This window comes from Protomyctophum bolini (genome assembly GCF_963924005.1).
Source record: "Protomyctophum bolini genome assembly, chromosome: 3".
Taxonomy (NCBI): Eukaryota; Metazoa; Chordata; class Actinopteri; order Myctophiformes; family Myctophidae; genus Protomyctophum; species Protomyctophum bolini.
In genome coordinates, this window is record NC_137864.1 from 43,796,025 (window position 1) to 43,819,829 (window position 23,805).

General features: G+C 41.4%; 2 protein-coding genes and 1 long non-coding RNA gene across 5 annotated transcripts; 2 read left to right on the forward strand and 1 right to left on the reverse strand.

Annotated features, from left to right (window-relative positions):
• The first annotated feature begins 451 nt into the window (after positions 1–451).
• LOC308309661 (uncharacterized protein) lies at positions 452–8,780 on the forward strand. 3 transcript variants are annotated; one of them, XM_080755571.1, is made up of 11 exons: positions 452–588; positions 2,060–2,153; positions 2,612–2,762; positions 2,861–2,967; positions 3,778–3,837; positions 3,996–4,073; positions 4,244–4,342; positions 4,670–4,771; positions 5,564–5,656; positions 6,715–6,768; positions 7,663–8,780. In XM_080755571.1, exons 3-11 carry the CDS (start codon positions 2,683–2,685, stop codon positions 8,217–8,219), a joined length of 1,230 nt encoding a protein of 409 aa, XP_080611697.1. In that variant the 5' UTR covers positions 452–588; positions 2,060–2,153; positions 2,612–2,682; the 3' UTR covers positions 8,220–8,780. The 3 variants fall into 3 exon arrangements, with proteins under 3 accessions (XP_080611697.1, XP_080611699.1, XP_080611698.1); XM_080755573.1 differs by lacking the exon at positions 4,670–4,771; XM_080755572.1 differs by lacking the exon at positions 3,996–4,073.
• Positions 8,781–11,489: 2,709 nt separating this feature from the next.
• Positions 11,490–12,425, forward strand: LOC308313015. Its single transcript, XR_013963830.1, has 3 exons — positions 11,490–11,625; positions 12,163–12,221; positions 12,322–12,425. It is a non-coding gene; the product is annotated as an uncharacterized lncRNA (long non-coding RNA).
• A 1,627-nt stretch (positions 12,426–14,052) lies between these two features.
• Positions 14,053–21,925, reverse strand: LOC308312458 (uncharacterized protein; the record flags this gene model as incomplete). The annotated part of the gene is made up of 6 exons (XM_080759065.1): positions 21,574–21,925; positions 20,237–20,760; positions 19,590–19,866; positions 18,440–18,532; positions 15,561–15,946; positions 14,053–14,061 (listed from the first exon to the last, which is right to left on the reverse strand). The coding sequence occupies exons 1-6, from the start codon at positions 21,776–21,778 to the stop codon at positions 14,053–14,055; spliced, it is 1,494 nt and encodes a 497-aa protein (XP_080615191.1). The 5' UTR covers positions 21,779–21,925.
• Between the last annotated feature and the right edge of the window lie 1,880 nt (positions 21,926–23,805).

Below are 23,805 nucleotides of genomic sequence, written 5' to 3' on the forward strand. Positions count from 1 at the left end.
TTTACTTCCAGGCTAGCTCAGCCTCAGACCTGTGCCCCAAAGGGGCACTTTTCTAGTTTATATTCATTTTGTCCACTTGAGGGCGACACACTGTGGAGAACAAAAACCGAAATCCTGACAGTTCTATGCATTGTCTTTGATTGAAAAATAAATCATATACCGGTATATATATAAGAAAGGGAGAAACATGTACAGTATGGGGGAAATAAAGGGGAGGGGTCACTTAATGTGCTCTTTGACAGAGGTTTTGAAGGAGTCAAGGAATTCACATTTCTTAATGGCTGTTGCCTGTTGGTAGGGCGTTCCACATTTTAGTGGCATAGGACTAGGAGCAAAATTAATGTAATCCCTTGTTTGAGCCGAATCTGGGTTGCATGTGGTTTGTTGAACTACTCTGTGGTGCCAATCACTCTGAATCTGAAGGTTAAAATGTGTCAATGTGAACGCTGGAGCCTATGCAAGTTTTATTTTGAAAGTTCAAACCACCGGAACCGGAAGTCCGGTGGTTTGAAAGAAAGAAGCGGTTACACTTTGCCAACAACTTGTAAACAACAGAGTTGTAGCACTGCAGCAATACAGGAAGACTCGGTATGTGAATGTGTCTTTTTTTGTTTTGTTTAATGTCATTTTATTTATTGTGTTATATTTTGTTCACCTTCAGGTCGGAGTCTATATTTTAATTTACATTAGGTGATACTGGTCTGAACGCAGAGTCGGACAACAGCATCTCTGGAAAGTTGGATCAAGAGTAGCCCTGCTGAAACATGACTCATGGCGCAACTGCAGCCTGTGTCACGCAATCGCTACATTTACAGTAGCCTACAAACGTGTACATATAAACATTCCGATTTAAAATATAAAGTCCTCGCCACATGTGCCACGGCCGGGTGTTAGAAATTTGCTGGTAGGCCCACAGCGATTAGCATTGCTGCGTTGTTTAATAAAAAGCAATCAATATGTTTCGATGATGATGCGGTAGGTATGATAAGGTGAATCAACTTTCGATTAATGATTAACCCTTTTGATTGTTTTTTTTCCCTTCACAATATGTAGAACGGGTATACATTTCAAACAAACAAAAGCAAAAGCAACAAAAGTCATTACAAAAACTGCTACATTGAGGACGAACCATGACAAAGCACAAGACTTGTTTACACCAGGGTCTTCCATTTTCACAGCAAAAGAGGACAAACCAGTTTAAACTAAAGCACCAACCCACATAGGTCTCCAGTCCACAGTTATAAAGTTTAGGCCCAAACCCATACAAGACTCATACATTACTTTCACTGGCACTGCCCAGTCGGTCCGATTGCCGGCTCTCTAGAACCACCGATATGCCCATGTGGGCATATACTGATTATCTCAGGGATGAACTGTCAGACCGACTTTACATCTTATGGTGTGCAAATGCAGAACAAAATAAAACCATAAAATAAAATAGCTTAAAACATTTTATATGTGCACACAAAAACCTGCAAATGTCACCCACTGACGGACTGAGTCGCTGACTTAGTGATGAAGTTACAGCATTGGTCGGCCTGTTAGAAACTATTGTACAGTAAAAAAAACAATGTTGGGCTTCCTCCTCACGGAGGACACAGGCTGGGGCGCTAACCCATACTGCTCACCCGGGTGCCGTCTACATTCCGGCTGTCACCCGTCTCTCCGGTGGTCACCAGACTACCTGGTTGTCACAGTGAGAAGAACTATAACAAAAAAACATTGCATGGATGCACCTGGGACGTATCCTCAGTGATGTATCCCAAGGTCATCTGGGTTTCAGGTCTCTCGAATATCATACCCCTCACCCAGGCGCCCCAGCCGGGGTGATCAAGTCCCGACTTACGTCCCAGTAGCTACCCTCAATCAGTCCCACTAGGGAAAAACCAGGGCCACACAATCCGTTGGAACTACTCCAGAACTACTCTGCCAGGGCTTATGTATGGTAGTCTTCATATAAACAGATGACTCCTTCTTTACACCCTATTTATATTCAACCTTCATCTACGGCTGTGTCAGTCCTTAATATTAAAGTCCTTATTCTGTTCCTTCATTCCAGACCAGTCTGTGGAGTCCAAAGTGAAAGAGTTCTCCAGTGTGTATAACTGTTTCTACTGAACAGGAAGAGGAGCCTGAAGAACACCTGTACCATAGTACGTTTCATGGTCTAATTTATTTTCTGTTCTGTAACTTATATACGTATGGTCGGGTATCGACTGATCAAACGATGGTTAGTTAAAACATTTTGCCCCTGCTTAATTTGTCAAACCAAATAATTTGTAGCAGTAACTCTAACTGGCCTCACCATAGATAAGGTTGATGTGTGTGTGAACTTACTATATAATTATTATAATATAATTCCTTTTCTTTTGGCATTCAGTTGAGTCTTCAATGTATCATGCTTGATGGTCAAAACATCTATTGTTTTATGAAGTACCAGACTCTTTTGTATTGCTAAATGCTTAGTGATATCCTCTGAATATGCCATGACAAGGCAAATTGAAGAGGCACCTGTACAGTTATCACCCTAGCTGTTTGATTTAACAATGCAATTGCTGTGTGAAATAAAAACAACAATGTGCACCCTCAACATTTCCGACTGCACCCTTAGTCATTTCATCCTGGAGCCGGCCCTGCTCTCGTCGTCTCCGGATCCTAGACACTACTAGCCCATCGGGGATTATGGAGAATGCCGATCCCGCCCCGCCCGTGAAGAAGCGCTGCGTCTACATGACCAAGGCGGAGGAGACCCACAGCAAGGGGTCAGTGGTCCTCAACATTGTCTCAAAACCTTGGAGGAGAAAGGGAACAATGTACTATTAAACTGGACCATGACGTGTTTGTTTGTCTGTCTCTCCAGGGTGCTGACCTCTAGACATGGTAACACGGATCACCAAACCTCTGCCTCAATCTCCACTAACGACGAGAACGGCCCCTGCACCCCTCCACTGGAAAATATTATTTTAGGTGACTCCGTTTGTCCGTGAACTTTCCATCCCCCCACTGTGTTTCCTATTCTTTCTCCGGTGGAAAAATAATAGATTGATCCCCCACATTCCTGACGTTCTCAAACGCCACCCCTCCGTTCACACAGTGATACTCCATTTAGGCACTAATGACATCAGAAGGCAGCGAGCCTTCAAAGTGTGGTCCGACTACGAGCCCTAAATAAGTCCTCGGATATTATTTAGGGCTCGGAATTATCCCCACCCTCCTTCGTGACCCCGGAAATTGTAGCCGCGTTATTTGCGCAGATAACTGGCTGATCATTTTAGGAAAAACCCAAATCACAAAGGCATTAAAATCCTGGCAAATAACACCTCTCACCACCTCTCTGATCTGTGCTCTCTCCCATGTCCCCTAGGAAAAGTGGACAAGGTGCCCATAGTCATGTGATTTGGACCTAAGAAGGGACAAATCAGTCCTTTCTGGGTATCCATTTATATAATATGACTGAGACACTTCTTGTTTGTAGCACTAGTAGCAAAAATAGCTGATCAACTAGACATTGTTATCTAGAAAAGAACAAAAACTAAATTAATTCACAATTTTACATGATCTGTGAAAAGGTTTATTCATGTAGTCGTACACTACACAAGATTGGCTTGTGTGTGTGTGTGTGTGTGTGTGTGTGTGTGTGTGTGTGTGTGTGTGTGTGTGTGTGTGTGTGTGCATTAAACGCCTCTGCCCCTTTAGACCCCATGCTTCTGTTTTACGTTTAACCTTCATCTACAACCCACATCACATCAAAGTCCTCATTCTGTTCCCTCATTCCAGACCAGTGGCCAGCCAGGAGCGTTTCCGTTAAACAGGAACATGAAGACCACCTGGACATATGTACGTTTCATTTATTTCTTTGATTTTTTTCTGTTCTAAGGTAAGGTTGTCATCTTGACTTAGCATACATACTGTAAGTCCTCAAAACAGCTGAATGATAATCATAGAAAAAATGTTCACATTTATAGTAGGCTATCAAAGTCCTCATTTTATTCCAGACCAGCAGGAGAATAGTTCTCCACGGCAAGCCAGGACCTTTTCTATTAAACATGAACATGAAGACCATCTGGACATCGGTAAGTTTCATACTCTCCTTTCTTAGATTGTTTCCTGTTCTGTTCTAAGGGTATCGTCTTGGCTTAATTTATTGATTGATTGAGTACTTGAAATGTAAACGATGTAATTCCCATTTACCTCGATGTCACATCAAAGTGAATGAAGTTCTTGTTGTTTTCCCTCATTCCAGACCAGTTGGGGCAGTCCTGCCTGAAGGTGAAGAAGAGTTCTCCACGGCCGGCCAGGACAGTTTCTGTGAAACAGGAGCCTGAAGATCAGCTGGACACCGGTGAGTTTCATGTTCTCCTTTCTTTCCTACTACAGTGAGAAAGGCTGAAGATAAATGAACACATGACGTCGGTGGGAGAGGAGTTATTGTGTGTTTTGGACAAACAGCGTGGTGTTGATTTGTGTCAGCTGAAGCTTCATGCGTTTGTGTTGGAGCATGTACAACCTCTTCCAGAGAGAGATGGAGACACTAAATCTCAGCTGGAGAAACATGTTGTTTGCATGCATGCATCGCTGCCTTGCATGCTGTGTGCTACAGTTGAGTCTGTCACTCACTTTGAGTGATTTATGGCGTCTTTCTGTTAAAATCCAACTATGTTAACTTAAGAACTCTGGACTTGGTTGGTGAAGGAAGACACGCGCTGGATGAATGTCCGGCCGGCCAGGACCGTTTCTGTTAAAAGGGAACCTGAAGACCAGCTGGACATGAGTAAGTTACATACTTTCCTGTCTTAGATTTGTTCTTTTCTGTTCTAAGGCTATCATCCTCGGCTAACTTATTGATTGATTGATTGATTGATTGATTACCGTACTTTATTAGACAGAAATGTAAACGGCATGAGGAGGTACAGTTAAACATTTAGGCTAAATGGTTTACACAAAGTCCAAGGGACAACCAACCCGTCCCTTAGACCTTTTTGTGTTATCCATTTTGTGTCATCCATTGTGGTCCGATACATACTGTTACATACTGTACAAGCTCAAAACACAATACTCCAGTAAAAGGTCTGACACAGCTAATATTCATAGAAAAAAATGGTCAGATACTTGGCTGTATACATAAACATGGAAGACATAGAGGGAGAGATTAACTGCAGTGTGTATGTATCTATCTAATAATTTAGCGGACCCTCGCTTGCTGTCTAAATCGCTCATCGCTGTCTGTCAGTCAGAGTACTTCCTTAGCATAGAGCAAGACAGCTGCTCGCTTTCTGCGCCATCTCACAACGCCACGACGCACGGACCGCCTCACGGAACCTAGCGCCGCACAGCCCTGTCCTCCAACCTCAATAGGCCCTGCATTAGCATTACACACACCAAACATTCTAACATTAACAACTTAATTAAATTAATTTACGTAAAAAAAAAAAACATCTCCCCGCAAATCACGTGTCACCACTCACCAGTGAAATGCATGTTGTTGCATCTTGTTCTCTCTGTTTTATGTTCAACCTTCATCTAACAACCCATGTCACACTTTCCTTGTTTTCCGTCATTCCAGAGCGACCGGTGGTTTCCAGGGTGAAGAAGAGTTCTCCAGTGCCGACCATGACTGTTTCTGTGAAACAGGAGCCTGAAGATCATCTGGACATCGGTGAGTTTCACGCTCTCCTTTCTTTCCTACCACAGTGGGAAAGGCAGGAAGGGTGGCATGCACAGAATACAATGTATAGGCATTTTAAACTGGCACCATATTAGGACCAATTATATGAAGAATGGGTTCAGAGCGGGTGAAGTTGTCCTTTAATGTTATATTATCATTAAGTTGTTACCGGTATTCTCCATAGAGAAATTACCCAGGGATAAATGATTGACGTCAATACTTTGATATGGAGTCTATGGGCTGGCTCTACTTTCATCCAATGGCAAATGCCTTATCCCTATACTGTGAATATTTAGAAAATAGTAAAAAAAAAAGGGATAAGGGGTTGGGAAATATCCCAACTGGACTATGAGGGGCGATTTCACCCAACGCCTACAATGGGGTGCGTGTTGGATGGTGGAGACGTGGAGGCGAGTGACGCATCATAGTACTATTTAGACCTGAGTCCCAATCTACAAATGTCTTCTATTCTAAATCATGACAGTTTTCTGAAAAATCTCATGTTTCTATATCAGTGGTTCTCAAACATTTTCATGTCAAGGATCCCAGAAAGTATATCTCTGCTGTCGGGAGGAAACCTCATAACTCCAAAATGTTCATGTTTCAGGAAATGAAAAATATATTTTTTTCAGGAAATTAAACGAAGCAATACTGTGGAGTTAGTTGCTTTAGCAGACAGTTTGAGGGTCCAATGGAGTTAAGAGGTTTTGTCCAAAGCACTTTCTACTACTTTCCATCGGTTCAATATTTTATAAACAACACACAGGCGTAAAGGGTGTTCAATAGCACTGATTTATGCCAAAAATAATCAAAAATGGAGTTTCCTCCCGACAGCAACTATATGTAATTGGCCGCCAACCCCCATCTGAAATCTACAAGCTCGTAGCACGGCACTCAGTGCCACGCTATGAGCTTGTAGATCTGCTATTTTTCAATGGCATTATGGCCAACACCAAGAGGGGTTCTCGTCCAGAATGGGATGGTAATAGGTGTCTATCATCATCAGTGGTGATATCCCTAAAAGGTTGTAATTCAAATCATTTCCACAGGCACCGATCATCAGTTAACCCTACAACAGGACAGGACAGATGAACTTCTGACCAGTAAGTTTACCCTATTCAGTACATAAGCATCTGGAGAAAATGCAAACAAACAAAAACTGCAGATCTCTTCGCAACACGTGAGTTTGTTTGTATGTAAATTGTCAAAGACATTTGAGGGTAACCCCCCCCGAAATATTAATATTAGAACTGGGGAGTGGCTGACATGCACTTGGAATTGTAGGAGTTGAGTTGCATTACATTTAGTTTGACTCAATTCCACAGATGAATATTGTGAAAATAGCAGATCTACAAGCTCACAGAGGTTTGTTTGTTTGTGCCAATTGCTGTGGACATTTTAAATAAGAAAATGTTTAAATGGTTCCACCTCCTAATCCCCACTGTCCATGATCACTGTTGCTGTGTTTATGTGAATGCATTTTATATAGTATTTTAATGCATCTGTGTATTTTATGTAACGTCAAATTGACTGCCGGTGTACCAAAGACAAATTTCCATTTTATGTAAATGTAATGGACAATAAAGTTCCATCCTTAAATTATCCCCCCCCCCTCCACACACTGTTCTAAAAGTACTTCATGCTTCATGTGATTATTTACCAAAACACCTTTTAGGGTAATGTTATTAAAACAGTTTAAGAGCCAAAAACGTCAAGACGTCTAATTGCCAATTATGGACCGGAAGCCACGGACGACAAGACGTGATCCTTGGGAATTCAAAAATATATATATATATTTAGAAAATTCCTCTAATCTGGTGTACATGTGATGACATGCACATTACATGCATAATAGAATTACAAATTCTTTCTTTTTTTTATAATGGGAGAATTGGCACTCAAAGCCTAAACTGGTGACCACCAGGTGGCGCTGAAACGGCAAAAGCTTTTAACGGTAAACGCTTTTAAAATGGTGGTCTCTGGGTCTGTCTTCCCAGGTAAGTCTATCTGGATCGTGGGATCAAGCACAATTGCACAAGCACAACCCAGAGTAGTACAGACTTTGGGACGCCATTTTGGGTTGCCAGCAGAAGTGACTTGGTTGGTGAAGGAAGACATGCTCTGGGGAGATGTCATCCATACAGTGCAGGAGCAGCTCTCCACCAGCCCCCCTCCCGACATCCTGCTCATTCACGCTGGAGGGAATGACCTCTGCAGAGTGAAAAAGTGGACACTTTTCCAAATAATGAAGACTGAGCTTTCCTGGCTGCACTCTCGGTACGAAAACATGAAAATTGTCTTTTCCGGTATTGTTGCACGACAGCGATGGACGGGTGCCAGGAAGCCGACCCGAATCAACAAGGCTCGCATTTCCGTGAACCAGAAGATGGCAAATTTTTTAGTATTTGGAGCAGTCATTTTTCACATAAATATAAAGACCACTCATCCAGGGTTGTTTTTTCAGGATGGCGTTCAACTCACTAACCAAGGCAATGACATTTTCATAGATAACCTGTATACTGGACTCAGGAGACTTTATACTGAAACTCATTGAGCCTCATTTAGGTAGACTTATGTGTGCACTGTGCCCCACAAATAATAGCCAACCTACAAGGTCACAATGTGTCTCTATGTGTTGTGAGCTTGTATGGCTATGTTTGGTGTGCGGCACGGAGTGCATCCAAGTATGAATAGGCATTACATTACATTCATCTGATTCACACACTCTATTTCCACTTTAGTCTTTACCATTTTATATTTTCAGACTATTTTTACGGAAATGGCTCACTTTGCAGTAAAATTAAGGGATTTGTCTGACAGGCTCCATTAAGGAAGCAAGATATATTTGGAATTGTTGTGAATAAATAGCAATATACTTTCCTGTCTCAAAACATTCTGTAAAAGATTTTGACACAGCATGGCGATTTGAGATGAGTGGGACTAGATCGCCATTGAGTTTGTTTTTATTTTGTCTTAAAACTTAAAAGCATGCAGGTGTTTTACTGCATGAAGTGTGCTTTGCTGTGCTGTTTGAAAACCTGTGTTCTTAAAAGAATAAATACTTGAAGATAATAAAAAGTTTTGGAAGGTTATTTGGAAGAATGCCGTTTTCGAGAGTGTGAAATAGTTAAATCTGAATCACTATATTAAATAATATATTAAAGGAATTACCATAAATTCACGTATGTTCTGAGGGGCGTGGCTACTGTTACAGTCTATGAACGGGAGCCCACCCCCCGTTCAGTCAAAATAAAAACCAACAAAGATTAAGGGGGGAAGTCCCGCCTCGTTGTCTGGGCCAACCAATGGCCAGCTGGGCCCAAACGGATCTAGAAATAATTATGGCGACTTACAGTGCAAGGAATTACAGGCTTCATTTTACGTCCATGTTAGACCCGGGGAACGCTTTGTCCATATTCTTTACAGTCTATCGTTCAGTACCTGAGTCTGTACACCTCCTTAATAAACAGAAAATACATTTTCAGGTAGGTGACAACATTTCCGCCAATCAGGAGGCATTCATCAGCTTACATTTTTTTTATAGTGTTCCAGGTCCAATTTTATCTGCTCATTTCTTTGTATCATCATTTACAATTCCACTTGTTTAATCTGTATCCCGACTGCGTTCTCTATCCTGATTTGATTGGTATCCCAACCTGAACATGAATTTTCTGTTTAAACTGGAGACCATGGAGATAACTGAACAAAGTAACAAACACTCTATTGGCAATGAGTACTATCACAATATAGAGACTTCTAACACTTATTGTAACCAAAGAAAATCACTTGCCCTACCTTAAGTCATAAACGCAAAGTACAGTTATTAAATCCATCACTTGTAGAGTGAATAATTGCTGTTCTGTGATTGAATTCAGCTGAAATCTGATTACTTCCAAATGTGCAGGTAAAGGGACTAAAATGTATATCACCAAATGAGATATGGATTCATATTGAGAGATTTCAAATTTAAACATTGACTTGAGTGCCGTATAAATGAATATGAAACCACTGCCAATTCAGCTAATTGGCTCTATGCACAGCAGACATATTGGAAAGAAATGGGGCCACCACTCTCTCTCACACAGTATATTTTCTGTCTGTCTGCATTTTTTACAAGCACTGACCTACATGTAAAACCAAAAGAAATTGGTGACCTGAGCATCCAAATCGGACCATTCGTCATTCGTCACTCCCTTTTTAGAACGAGCGTCGAGATTTTTCCCCCCGCTGATCTGGTTATACAGGTTCATTGCACCAGAATTATTATGAACACAATAAAGTGAAGGATGTTCAGGTTTTATCTGCTTCTCACCCTTCTCCACAGAGACTGTAAGTAAACGCATTAATAGTGTTGTTACAACTCATGCATTTATTGAGAAAAGCTTGAACTTTGCAGAATCTGTTGATGTGCGTTCCATGAACATTGAATAGTGTATATTTTAACTGTATTTAGGTGATGGCCACGTCAATGCCGGCTCTAAGAGAAGTACTCTGCTCTACGCCAGCGCTGGAGACAACGTGACCCTACCGTGTCTCTATCCAGTCGGCTTCACACACCTGTCATGGTATAAGCAAAGCGCCGGGGAAACGCCCCGATTAATAGTGTCGCACTACGCAGGTGTGTCTGATTCCTTTCACAACGAGTTTAAAGATCACCCACGATTTAGAGGGAACCCTGCGGATGGCTTCTATCATCTGAACATTTCCCAGGCCCAACCCTTTGATTCTGCCATGTACTTCTGTGGAAGGGTTGAAATTAGTGCGATGGAATTTGACACTGGAACATTTCTTGTCATCGGAGGTACAAGGCATTTCCTATTTTACGCACACACACACACACACACAGTCTAGCTTTCGGATACATTTGTCTTTTTCGCTTTCTTTTTTCCTATTAATTACATACATGGGGACACAAAGTATATTTGTTTTGTTCAAAACTAGACACTTATTTGCTGAGCAATAATCGATTATTTTAACCTATTTAAACCGGGAAAGCATCTGTGTCATTTTAAGAGTTTTTCGTTAGTGATTCAAAAATTGCAGATCTACAAGCTCACATGCAGCGCGTCACGTCATGCCCAGTTTCATGAATGTCCTTTAGTTTGACTGCAGTTTCCCAAAATGTCTTCTCCGTATGTGTATAATGTGCCAGATTCCAGTCGCAGGTCCTTCCTCCTACAGCCGGTGTCCGTGTCCGTCCGGCCAGGGCACTCTGTGACTCTCGACTGTATCGTCACCACCGAGCGCTGCGATGGAAAGCAGTGTGGCGAGATCCTGTTTGGGAAAGGAACCAGCGTGGATGTTGACGGTAAGGCACAATGCAGTGGTGGGAAAACATACTTTAAGTAAAAGTATCAATACTGCAATATAGAAATGTTTTGTTACAAAGTACAAACGTTATTGGCATCAAAATCTACTTAAAGTGCCAAAAGTACTCATTATGCAGAATGTAAGAAAGTCTTTAGAAAATTGCAGATTTTAGCCTATTTGAAAATGGTCGAAATTAAGTGGATTATGCATGTTTTGTAATAAGAATCAAAATCTAGTAAGTATAGTAACTAAAGCATTAAAATAATTGTAGTGGAAAAAGTATTGGAAATACTCAAGTAAAGTACAAATACCAAAAAAATTGTACAGTAAATGTATTTAGTTATTTTCCACACTGGCAAAATGCTTACTTAAAAGGTTTAACACACCTTTGATTTGTATTGCATTATTGAATATAATTTCAATAATATAGATTCTCCATTGAATAGAGATAGTTAATTATCATGTTGATATCTACTAATTGTTGTCTGTACCTTTCTGTGCTTTACCAGAGAACCAGAATGGACATCTTGGCGTGCCACTGGTCATCTTAACTTGTGTCGGCGCCTCCCTGGTCGTGTGTTTTATCCTGATCATTGTCCTGGTTTGCATCCTCTGTAAGATGACCAGGAGAAGACGCTGTCAATGTGGAGGTATACCAATATTTATCAGAAGCATTGAGAGAAAGTTCTTAAAGCTACAATCTGGGACTTATTGTATTGAATAAAACATTATTTTAACCAATACGTATGGTTATTAAAACAATAATAAGCACATCTGCAGTGGTGGTCGTCTCCTTAGTTCTCATCCCTGGTGTCGCCTGTCTGGTAGGACACGTATGTGTCGACATTATGTCAGTAATGTTACTTGAAGCAGATGGCACACCATATCGGACACCAGATGAGTTGCCATCTTTATTGTAGTTCAGCAATCGTTGCAAATTGGGGATACCTACGGCTAGGCTTTATTTACATATTGTAGCTTTAATAACATGAATAATAGCAAAACTCCGTCACTAGTGGTAGTGGTAGACCCACTATCTCTAGTGACAGAGTTTTGCTATAGTAACAAAGAGAAGGATGATATGATGATGATGACCATAAATAATGATAATCGAGATAAAGATGATGATGATAAAGACTATGGTGATGATTGTAAGATAATCTCAATGAAATCTGACTTTCCTAAAGGTCTGCAACCCCCGTCGAGTTCCTCGGCACACATCGCGAACCATCATCGTGTTTGTCAGGTAGGCCTAATACTTCTATCGAACCAAACATCATCTGTTCTGCTCTTCAGAATGTCTGACTGAAGTGACAAATGATAGACTTCTTATATCTTAATGGCAGGAGGAATCAGCTGACGGGTTGCAGTACGCAGCTCTGAGCTTCAACCACAACACGACCAGGAGACAAAGAGACAGAGAGGTCATGGTTTACTCTGCAGTGAGACATCAAAACGTGGAGTAAATTGACATAATAGTAAACGGAAAGTCTTTTTTTTACATTGTGTGTTTACTATAAAAAGGTCCATTTCTACTCTTTGCTAAAGAAAGTGATACTGAAAATGACTCACTCCCAATCTTCCACCGTAGTCTGAAAACTCACCTCTTCAGACTCCATCTTAGCCCGTAGCACTTTCACTAGTCTCAACGACCTTACAGGCGTATGCAAAGGCTAAAGTTTTGTCATTTAGATTTAATGTAGACATAGCACTCTATAGTGTAAACTCGGGTTTCATTGTACAGATATTCTACTGTTAGAAGGATGTTAGGTTCTCAGATTGAATACCAATTTCTAATTATCTGCTAAATGCCTAAATGTAAAAACCTGACAACAATTAATCTTAATCGTGAATCAACTGTGTGAGTTAGTGTGCAAGTGTGTGTGTATGCGTGTGTCTGGGTGTTTGTTGCCTTGTGACCTCTTTTGGTCAAACATGGTGATCTAGATTGTCATGTTCCGTTATTGGAAAATTAACCACAGTCAGATTGTCATGTTCCGTTATTAGACCAACAGGGTGATCTAGATTGTCATGTTCCGTTATTGCAACATTAACCACAGTCAGAAACGTAGGAAGCTAACGTAAGTGGATGTTACAGACATAGTACTTCCTGACATCCTGTGCGTCTAACTAGGAGAAGAAGAAACTGAGCTAGTTGAACACTTAAGCCATCTAACATCTAGGCATCTTCTAACAGAAGTTGTTGTAGGATATGTGGGGATTATCTGAAGAGGTACCATTGGAGTGGGCAAAACCTTACATATACTAAATAATATTAAATTGTTTATAGGGTCAATATAAGTAAAATAATATAGCCTTTCCACAGGAGTATCTTTTTATATTTTTCCAAAAAGAATACAAACGGCCAATAGCATATTACAAAGTTATCCCCCTCACCGGCGAAAAGTCTGGGAGGAAAAACGGGCAAGCACTGGGGTGAGTTTTCCAGTATTCATCTAAACTAGGTCCCCTCCTGTTCTTGCTCTAGTCTACATTCAACATCTTCGCCACAGCAAATGTTTGTCCCAGCTGGGTTCATGTGGTTAAAATGAATGAAATGGCTTCTAGATCAGTGGTTCCCAAAGTGGGGTCCAGGGACCCCTAGGGGTCCTTGAGAGAGTTCCAGGGGGTCCCTAGCTAAATGATAAATTTAGGAACCAAATGGACCCTTATGGGTCTGTAACTCACAGTTGAGTTAAATTAACTTAGATTTTACAATACATTGGGGGTCCCAGAGATAGAAATGCCATTAAATGGAAGTCTGTAGCCTAAAACCTCTTACATGATTCAAATAACGGCTTCTAGTTGAGCCGATTCACATAAAAACATCTGTCATGTGCTTCCTTGTGCTGGAGCTGTGCTGCCAGGATATGACATTCTACATGCTGTCGCTGAGAGGTATTTGAAAATGTATTATTATATCGGCAATAAAACAAGCAAGCTTTTTCTTATCTTATGATTTATTTTATTATTATTGGTATTTCCACAGAAATACAATATAGAAATATAATATAATACACTATACACATATAAGAGCAAAATAAACCATCTCCACATCATCATTTAAAACAATCCCCTCAACATACCTTACAAGACAAAAAGGTATTAAAGAGATTCATGCACGTGTGATAAATTAGAATTATAGCTACTGATGATAACCCCATGGATTAAAAATTAAAAAGAAAAGAAAATAACTTGAAATATGTAGGCATGTAGGATGAATATAAGTGATAAATTACTGTAGTACATGTAATAGATTTAAATACAGAACCACAGATTTTGCTATACCAAAATAAGTAGTTACGGAAATCTCTTTTTCTCTCCCTTTCTGCCCCCATCTCTCTCTGATTCTGATGATATTATTTCCAACATGGCAGCCATACAAACATACACACAATGTCATTTACAGATAAAAAAAAGAATCTCCCAAGAATGTTTTTGAAAATAGTGAGAAATAGACAATATAGTAATTTAATATATTGATTCTATTTTATGAACACTTCCCGTTGCACTGGACACACCTGGCATAAATTAATGGGATACTAAACTATTGTGTTTCTTTGTGAGTCTTCATATGGATTTTCACATCACACCTCTGACCAAAGCGTTTGTCACAAACGGTGCAACTAAAGCGTTTCACACCTGTGTGGGTTCTCATGTGTGCCTCAAGATGTTGAATTTGCCTAAACGGTTTCTCACAGACGGTACACGTAAAGGGTTTCTCGCCTGTATGGGTCATCATGTGTAGAGTCACATGCCCCGGTCGCTTAAATTGTTTGCCACAAACTTTACAAGCAAAGGGTGTCTCTCCCGTGTGAACTCTCATGTGAACTCTCAAATGACTCATCGAAAAATAGCCTCTGCCACACACTGTGCAATGAACGTCTTTGATACCTGTATGACTCTTCTCATGTGTCCTCAGATGTGAAGTCTGACCAAATTTTCGGCCACAAATTTCACAAATATAGGGTTTCTCAGACGTATGGGTCCTCATGTGTGTCCTCATATGCACATTTTGACTGAATTGCTTGTAGCAAATTGTGCAAATATAGGGTTTCAGACCCGTATGGGTCCTTGTGTGTCTGTCAAGACTTATTTGTTGATTAAATCGTTTGTCACAAAGAGTACAACTAAAGGGTTTCTCTCCTGTGTGGGTCCTTATGTGTACTTTCATCTCATCCTGCCGTCTGTATGCTTTACCACAAACCGAACAAGTAAAGGGTTTCTCACCTGTGTGCGTCCTCATGTGTGTCTTCATATCGCCTATGTAAGCCCAGTCTTTGCCACAAATTGTACACGTGTAGGGCTTTTCCCCTGTATGGATTGACATGTGGTGCTTAAGGCATTGCTTTTGACGAAACCTGGCGCCACATTCTGCACAACTATAGGGTTTGTCAGCTGTGTGAGTTCTCATGTGTGCCCTCAGAGAAGGTTTTCGACTAAAGGCAAAGCCACACACTGTACAGGTAAAGTGTTTTTCCCCTGTGTGGATAATCATGTGAGACTTGAGGCGTGTACTTTGACTAAAGCTGGCACCACATTCTTCACAAATGAACGTTTTTTCCTGCCCTGAGTGACACCTCACGGGTGAAGACGTCGGGTCCTGGGGGAGCGTATTGCTCGAAGGCTCGTTTGATTTTTGACCGTCTTCTGTATTGGATTCAAAACATGTCGACGAACGGAGCCGTACGTCACTAGTTGGTTGTGTTGCTTCACAGTCCTCGGCCTGTATATCAGCCTGTGTGTCCATGTGTTCAGTTGAGGTGCTGGCTAGGAGCTCTCTGTGTTCGTTAGAGTGTAAACGTTTCAGTACTACTCTAATCGTTGAGCCGCATGCAGCCAGCGCTGGGTTTTGAAGCGGCTTCTTCTGTTTGTCTTTAATCTGTGGAGGCTCTCGTTCCTCCAGGCCGGGGTTCCTCTTCTGCTGTTCAAGGGAAGCCTCCTCGTTACGCACAGGAAGCGGCAGGAAGTCTAGGAAAAAGAGGAAATGAGAGTAAACCATTTAAATGTGCAGTGTGTCCTTCGTTTTGTGTTTTGAGGGGGGCACTTTCTGCTGTTGGCTCTGCATCTGTAATTTGTATTGATTTGAAGGCAAGCCATTGTACTATATTATCACCCACAATGTAGCCTAACATAATCGTCATAATTTAATACTACAGATCCATAAAGAAAACAACTAAAACAAAACAAAACACCTGTGTGAAGTGAGGGGCGCTCTTATCATCATACTTCATCATACATCATCTCATTCTGGCCAATCAAAATGTTTCAATCAATCAAATGTTTGTGTTTACACTATTTTGTCTTCAATGTTTGCGTTTACACAAACCCTCAAAGCTGGACATAGGAGGGAGGGGCGCTAAACCACAGCCACTGAGTGGTGCAATTGAGTTAGCAGTCTTATCACATTTCAGTGGTTACATCAATCAACAGAGGTTGAGAATCAATAATGACGGGCGGAGTAGAATCTTTTTCCTGGTCTGTAATTGCTCAGTAGAGCATTGTGTGTGTGTGTGTGTGTGTGTGTGTGTGTGTGTGTGTGACTGTGTGTGTGTAATTCCTTTTTTTTGGGGCATTCAGTTGAGTCTTCAATGTATTCATGCTTGTAATGTGAATTATGAGGACTGAGCTTGACTTTACATGAGGTCAAAACATCTATTGTTTTATGAAGTATGAGGAATGTGCCACACCTCCATTAATAGACCAATGCATAGCTTTGTGTGTGTGTGTGTGTGTGTGTGTGTGTGTGTGTGTGTGTGTGTGTGTGCTGTATAGTGTGCCATCAGCCATGGATGTATTAACCCATTCTGAACGGGAACCCGTTTTGGTGTTAGCACTATGTTGTGCTTTAGCCATTGAAAAATAGCAGATCTACAAGCTCATAGCGCGCCACCGAGTGGCGCGCTATGAGCTTGTAGGTCTACTATTTTTGAAAAAATCAAAGAACGACTGACATTTTTAGAATCTGATCTCAGGTCAGAATGGGTTCATCAGACCAGTGTGTGTCCAGCGGAAACCTCGTGTGAATCTGATCTCAGGTCAGAATGGGTTAAGAGAAACGTACATAGTATACATGCCGACATGCTCAAAAACAACTAAAAAACCGGTCTCATGCCACAATAAGCATGCAGGTGATGAATATCAATGTAACCCTGAAACCCTGCTACTTCCATCAACAACACAAGCTTATGGGTGTGTGCATATCTCACTTATAAGACAACACGATATGTAGCTAGCTACCTGGTCTACGATAAGATTTACATATTCCATTCTACATTTGAATGAGCCAATTCTATAAATCAACCAATTTTAATAGAAAACTTAAAGGTTGGATGGATGGTGAACAATGTGCAGTATGTTCAAAGAACACTGCCAGTCACAACTTTGACAATCTGGGAAGTGGGAACCCATTGGCAAAGAAAAAGTTTGTTTCGCTTCCATAAAGCACAGCAACAATGTCCTTTATAAATGCTATTGCCTCGCTGAGACTATAGCATAAATCAGTGCTTGTCAAACACTGGTGAAGGCTGACTAGCTGCAACTAGAAATGGATTTGTGAGAACACAACTTGACAAGACAGACGCCTGCTGTGACTTCTTAGTCGAGCTTGGGCGGCTGATGTCCCATTTAACAGGGTTTTTACCACCACCTAGTGGCTCAAACATATGCTTGCAAGTGTGAACACGTTTTAAAATGCAAGTTTGGATAAATTTGGATAATGTTAAACATTCTATTACAGTAAAGTTAGGGTAGAGTTGGGGGAACAAGAGTTAATTATATTATCCATGTTGAATATAATATGATGTACCTGTAGAAATGTAGCCTGGGATCAATACCATTTTCAGGTTTCTGATCCGGCTCGGAGTGGAAATAATAACTTTATGTTATCAGGCGGCCGGAACACACAACCGGAACGTCCAGTGTCGTGCACCTCCAAAATGATTCCCCTAGTTTATTTTGTTATAATAGTTTTGTTTATTTTGGTATAATAATCGTTTGGTATGTCCATCTTTTATTCCAACTTGTGGCGTGACTAGTGAAACTAAAGGCCTATTCATACTTAGGTTTAGGTGATGAGGTCCACCACCGAAAACTACAACATGACGTCACAGTGTGGTGGTGAGCGACTTTTTACTAACCACCTTATGACCTAAAACTGGAGTATGAATAGGCCTTAAATTAATTGATTCACATTATGTGGGGATAAGATTATTTTTTCCCTTTTTTCTAGATTTAACCGGATCACACAGCCCAATTTGGAACAAATACCGGGCTTTCCTCCGTTGTGGAAAGTTTGGTGAAGCGAGGTAAAAAATAGGTCCAAGTTAGAGCCAAATCAGGTCCAGTTTATTAAGTGGTTATAATAAATATCAACTAAAATATACCTGATTATTATTAATATTTATTTATTTATTTACTTTCCGTTCCATTTCTAATAATACTACTATCTATCCTCCTCCATACCTGAGGATGTGAATCCTGGAAAATCGTCGTCACTGCTGTCCTCTTCAAACATTTGGAGGATCTGTTGGTGCTGTTCTCCGTCTATGGATTCACCTTGACCACATTGGAGAGAGCAAAACAAGAACATTATGAAATGTGTCTTGTGTCCCAGATGGAGTCAAACATTGAAATTCATACCACCTTGGGTATAAAAAATATATGAATAAAAGCTATGCCTTTAATATGTGACCAACATTCTGCACAATTAAGTCATTAAGACCTGAGGCTGATTCTACAAATGCCTTGTGGGTTTTTTTGCCACATGTTTTGTGCCAAGGACCCCCAAATTGATATATATTTGGCCGTGGACCCCCATCTGAAAACGTTTTGTGCCAGGGACCCCCAGAAGAGAAGATTTGTGTTGAATAACACTTTAAAAAATGTGAAGAAAAAGAAATAGCACAAAGTGACACGTTGTGAGCTTGTACATCAGCGAAGAAGATATATCGATATATGTTTTTCTTCAAGTTTTTCTCATCTGTATTTTACGTTGTCGTACTAGCCTTTTAAAAGAGTGAACATAGCCGATGTACCAGCCCACTGTGTGTCACATGGAGGTCCAGTAGAAGGGACTTGTAAAGAGAGAGAGAGGCATACAGTCTAATGACTTTGGAAAGAGGGAGAGAGTACATGAGGAACGACCATCTTCTGTCCCAGTGAAACCAGACAATAAATACTCTTGCGTTCACGTTTATTATATTATTAACATCACTGTAATGTGTGTGGGAAGGGAAGCTCCGCAATCGTGCACTGAAATTCAGACCCCGATGTATTCATCCTCGTCATTTTTTGGAGACTGTCATATACCAATCATTCCACAGTGGGAAATCTGTGCTGTGTTCAATTTATGTGTTCTGTGATATATTGGGATACGTATCATACTGTGCATCCTTGATCCTCCCATGCTTATTCACCGATGTTTTTGAGGGCCTCCTATGCACAGCTTTGTGTGTATGTGTGTCTGTCTGTCTGTGTGTCCGTTTGAGCACGGAATGTGCTCAGCCGATCGTGATGTTGTAGGATGATGTATAATGATGACAAGAGCGTTCTTCACTTCACACGATTGCGATTTTTAGGTTAGTTTCCTACTAATACAGTGTGTGTTTGTTACCTGAAAGGTGATCGGCCCACTTCTCCATATAGAGCGTTGCGGGATCTATTAATGTCAATGTGGGTGTGAACCCATCATCATCATCGTCGTCGTCGTCGTCGTCCTCCTTCTCCTCCTCTTCCTCCTCCTCTTCCTCATCCTCCTCCTCTTCCTCATCCTCCTCCTCCTCTTCCTCCTCCTCCTCTTCCTCCTCCTCCGGTGTTTGAAGAAGCACCTGCTGCTCCTCTAAAAGCTGGGGTGGCTCTAGCTCTTCGTGGTCCAGACTGGGGTTCCTCTCCTGCTCATGGAATGAAGCAAGAAAATAAAATCTCAATACTGGAAAAAAATGTAATGATGTTTTAAATCACAGATTTGAGGCATTAATTAAGGTTGCTTTCATGACATTTGTGAGAACCATTCATGTTTCTGGAAGATGCTTCTAAACTTGTATTCTATTGCTGGTTTGATCACTTCGAATTCTCTTTCATCTTAAAATGGCTAATGATCGGAAATAGCCAATCTACAAGCTTACAACACGTCGCACTGCGACGTGTTGTGAGCTTGTAGATCGGCTGTTTTCGGTGCGCAGCATGCTTTCACAGAAGACACGCTGGGCTTCTGTGGAATCCAAATGACTGAAATCAGTCGTAGCGACTGAGAATCCATGCCTGTTGTTGTTCCTCGTTAAGCTCTGGAGGCTCCGGTTCTTCCTGCTGGACCAGACTGGGGTTCCTCTCCTGCTGGACCAGACTGGGGTTCCTCTCCTGCTGGACCAGACTGGGGTTCCTCTCCTGCTGCTCCCCGCTAATCTCTGGAGGTTCCGGTTCTTCCTGCTGGACCAGACTGGGGTTCCTCTCCTGGACCAGACTGGGGTTCCTCTCCTGCTGCTCCTCGCTAAGCTCTGGAGGTTCCGGTTCTTCTTCCTGGACCAGACTGGGGTTCCTCTCCTGCTGTTCCCCGCTAAGCTCTGGAGGTTCCGGTTCTTCCTGCTGGACCAGACTGGGGTTCCTCTCCTGCTGCTCCTCGCTAAGCTCTGGAGGTTCCGGTTCTTCTTCCTGGACCAGACTGGGGTTCCTCTCCTGCTGCTCCTCGCTAAGCTCTGGAGGTTCCGGTTCTTCTTCCTGGACCAGACTGGGGTTCCTCTCCTGCTGCTCAGCGGAAATCTCTTCATAACCAGGTATGAGTGTGAGATCTAGAAGAGAGGAGAGAGAGGAAGCAATGTCACTGATTTACTTTGTCAAGTGTTAGATTTTTTTTAGGGCTATGCCCAGCTAATATTTGTGTGTACCAAATTTGAGATTATTATTTTTGATTGGCTGAGAATGTGTGTTTATGTGTACCAAATTGAGATGATTTGATTGGCTGAGCACGGAATGTGATGTATGACGTGTGATTTTTTTATATATCTAGGACTGTAATAGTGATTATTTTATAGATTACTTTTCAAAGTTTCAAAGAATAGACTAAAAGATTTTATTTTATAAACAACTCAATTGATTCGTCTGATTAAAACTTATGCCCCATGTTATATTCTGTTGTACAACATTGTGAAACAGTCTAACAGCTCATCTAGAGTCTCACAACCTGATGCATCACCAATGTAGTGCCCTTGAGCAAGGCACTGTCTGAACCCCAGACCATTCCAGTGGAGTACAAACTGTGGTTGTTGTAGTGGTCAGCTCCCAGGTGTGTGTGTGTGTGTGTGTGTGTGTGTGTGTGTGTGTGTGTGTGTGTGTGTGTGTGTGTGTGTGTGTGTGTGTGTGTGTGTGTGTGTGTGTGTGTGCGCGAGCGCGCAAAGCACCTGTGGCCAATAGATGGCAGTGCTACCCAAGTTCAGCCTACAGACTGTACAGTACAAGGTTTATGACTGAGTTATGACCATTATGGTTAACTTATTATGACGAGGCCGGCCTGCATGGCCGGGGTCCTGTTGAACCTAAAAACAAATAACCCTAACCATTGAGAACGACTGGTGTAATAGTGTATAGTTTGAGTTTGTACCTACCTTCTCGGTGTAGTTTGATGCGAGGTGGTTTTAACTTTAAAAGTAAATCCAGTAAAGCGCGCTGGCGCTCAATCTCTGCTTTGCACCGTGCCACCTCGCCGTCCCGGTGCTCTGTCAGGAGTGTCTCCACGGCCCCGCAGATCTCCTCGGCGGCCGCGCGGAGACGCTCCTTGACCACAGACCTGATCAGTGTTTGTAAAGCCATGATGAAAAAGAAGAGAATGAATCCGAATGAATGAGTATTAAAACTTAAAAGTCTAAACTATAGGAGCAACAAATATAAGCTGAACAGCTCGTGTTACAGTGGTCAGTGAACGACGTAGGCTACTGTCTGTTGGCATTACTTCCTTGTTGTTCCTACTTCCCTAAAGTACGGTATTTAAATTTGTTGCATCTGCTACTTAAAGACTTAAGTCTCGCGAGCCAAAATATACCTGTCTGTTGGTCTGTTGCAATATTGCCTCCAGGTTAACGCGAGAGAATAATCATATAAATTGTTGCAACACACAACACAACACAACACACTGTGAGTGTGTGAACCAGTTTGTCAACTACTTTTTTTTCTCCTAGAAATATAATAGGCCTACAAACAATTCAGGTAGAAAAAACAAAGCACAGACAACAAGAACAGAAAATAAACAAAACAGTAAACATTTATATCAGGGTTCTAGGAAATAAAATGTGTATTAAATATTTATTTATGTTTGTTCTTTATAGGGCCAAAGACCTGAGGAACATTCTGAACTAAGTTCCAAGATAAAGTGGGGAAAGATTGGTATAGTTTTGGCAATTTTTTGTTTGTGTATGAAAAATGTAGCATAAAGAATATCCTCCAAATTGAGACCCTGTCCCACATTGTGACTGACAGGCATGCAGTGTTCAAATTGAGACCCTGTCCCACATTGTGACTGACAGGCATGCAGTGTTCAAATTGAGACCCTGTCCCACATTGTGACTGGCTGTCATCAGTGTTCAAATTGAGACCCTGTCCCACATTGTGACTGGCTGTCATCAGTGTTCAAATTGAGACCCTGTCCCACATTGTGACTGGCTGGCATCAGTGTTCAAATTGAGACCGTCCCACATTGTGACTGGCTGTCATCAGTGTTCAAATGCCCTAATAGTTAGTCTCCTAATTAACAGTTGGTTTTTGTTGTAAAGCTTTTCTTGTCAAGATGTATTGTTAAAATAACATGAGAAATATCCCCTATTCTAGAGGTTTGAATGTTTATGAATCACAATGGAAACAAGCCTCTGGCATTTCTGTCATTATCTACTTGGCTAAATGGCCATTTTTACTATTTAAAAAAACGTTTTTCAAAATTTCTACAAATTCTACACTTCCTGCAGTGCGTTGTTTGTCTCTCTATTTTCCGATGGCGCATTGTGAGTCCGTGACCAACGTGCCCTTCTTATATCCATCCTGGAAGGGGATTCTTCCAACTTGGTCTTCCCAGTTCCACACCATGCACCAATGTAAGGATCTGAGGTCTGGTTCACGTGAAAGAAGAGCCATGACAGCTGTTCTAAGAGTTAATTTATATGTACACAAACGTAACTTAACACAACATCAATGGGAAATCAGAACAGACATTGCACTTACCAAAAAACACATAAAGTCCCACAACAATCCCAAACTCATTTATATACAAATAATGCAAACAAGAACAATGAAACACATTTACTGGTGCCCCGGGGCACGCCTGTGAAATCGAAGTTGCACAGCTGAACCATCCCGGGATTAAGCTACTGTACTTTATTGACCACATTAATCCCCCAGGTTCCCTTCTGTACCAAACATTTTTGCCGAATATAGCTGATTTACAAGCTCACAACACGCCATGTTGCAAGTTTGGTTTTTCCTGGAGGTACTTTTTTTATTTACGTCATGTTGTAGTCATCACGTAGGAAACCACAAGGCGGAATAAGTACCCATTCATAATACTGATTCCGCCTTGTGGTATCCTGCCAGGTGACCAAATCATTGACTACAACATGACGAAAATTACCATCCGCTCCCGACCGGATCATAAACACGAAATGGAATGCTGCCCAGGCTTAGAAGTAATCCCAAAATAGGGATGATAGCTTTAAAGTGGCTAGATGTAAATGAGGTGACATCTGATCTGACATGACAACACTGCGACAGCAATACATGTAGGCTGTTAAGGCTCATACATAGTCTGGATTTTCGGTGGTTAGGTGACCACCGAACTACAACATGACGTCACG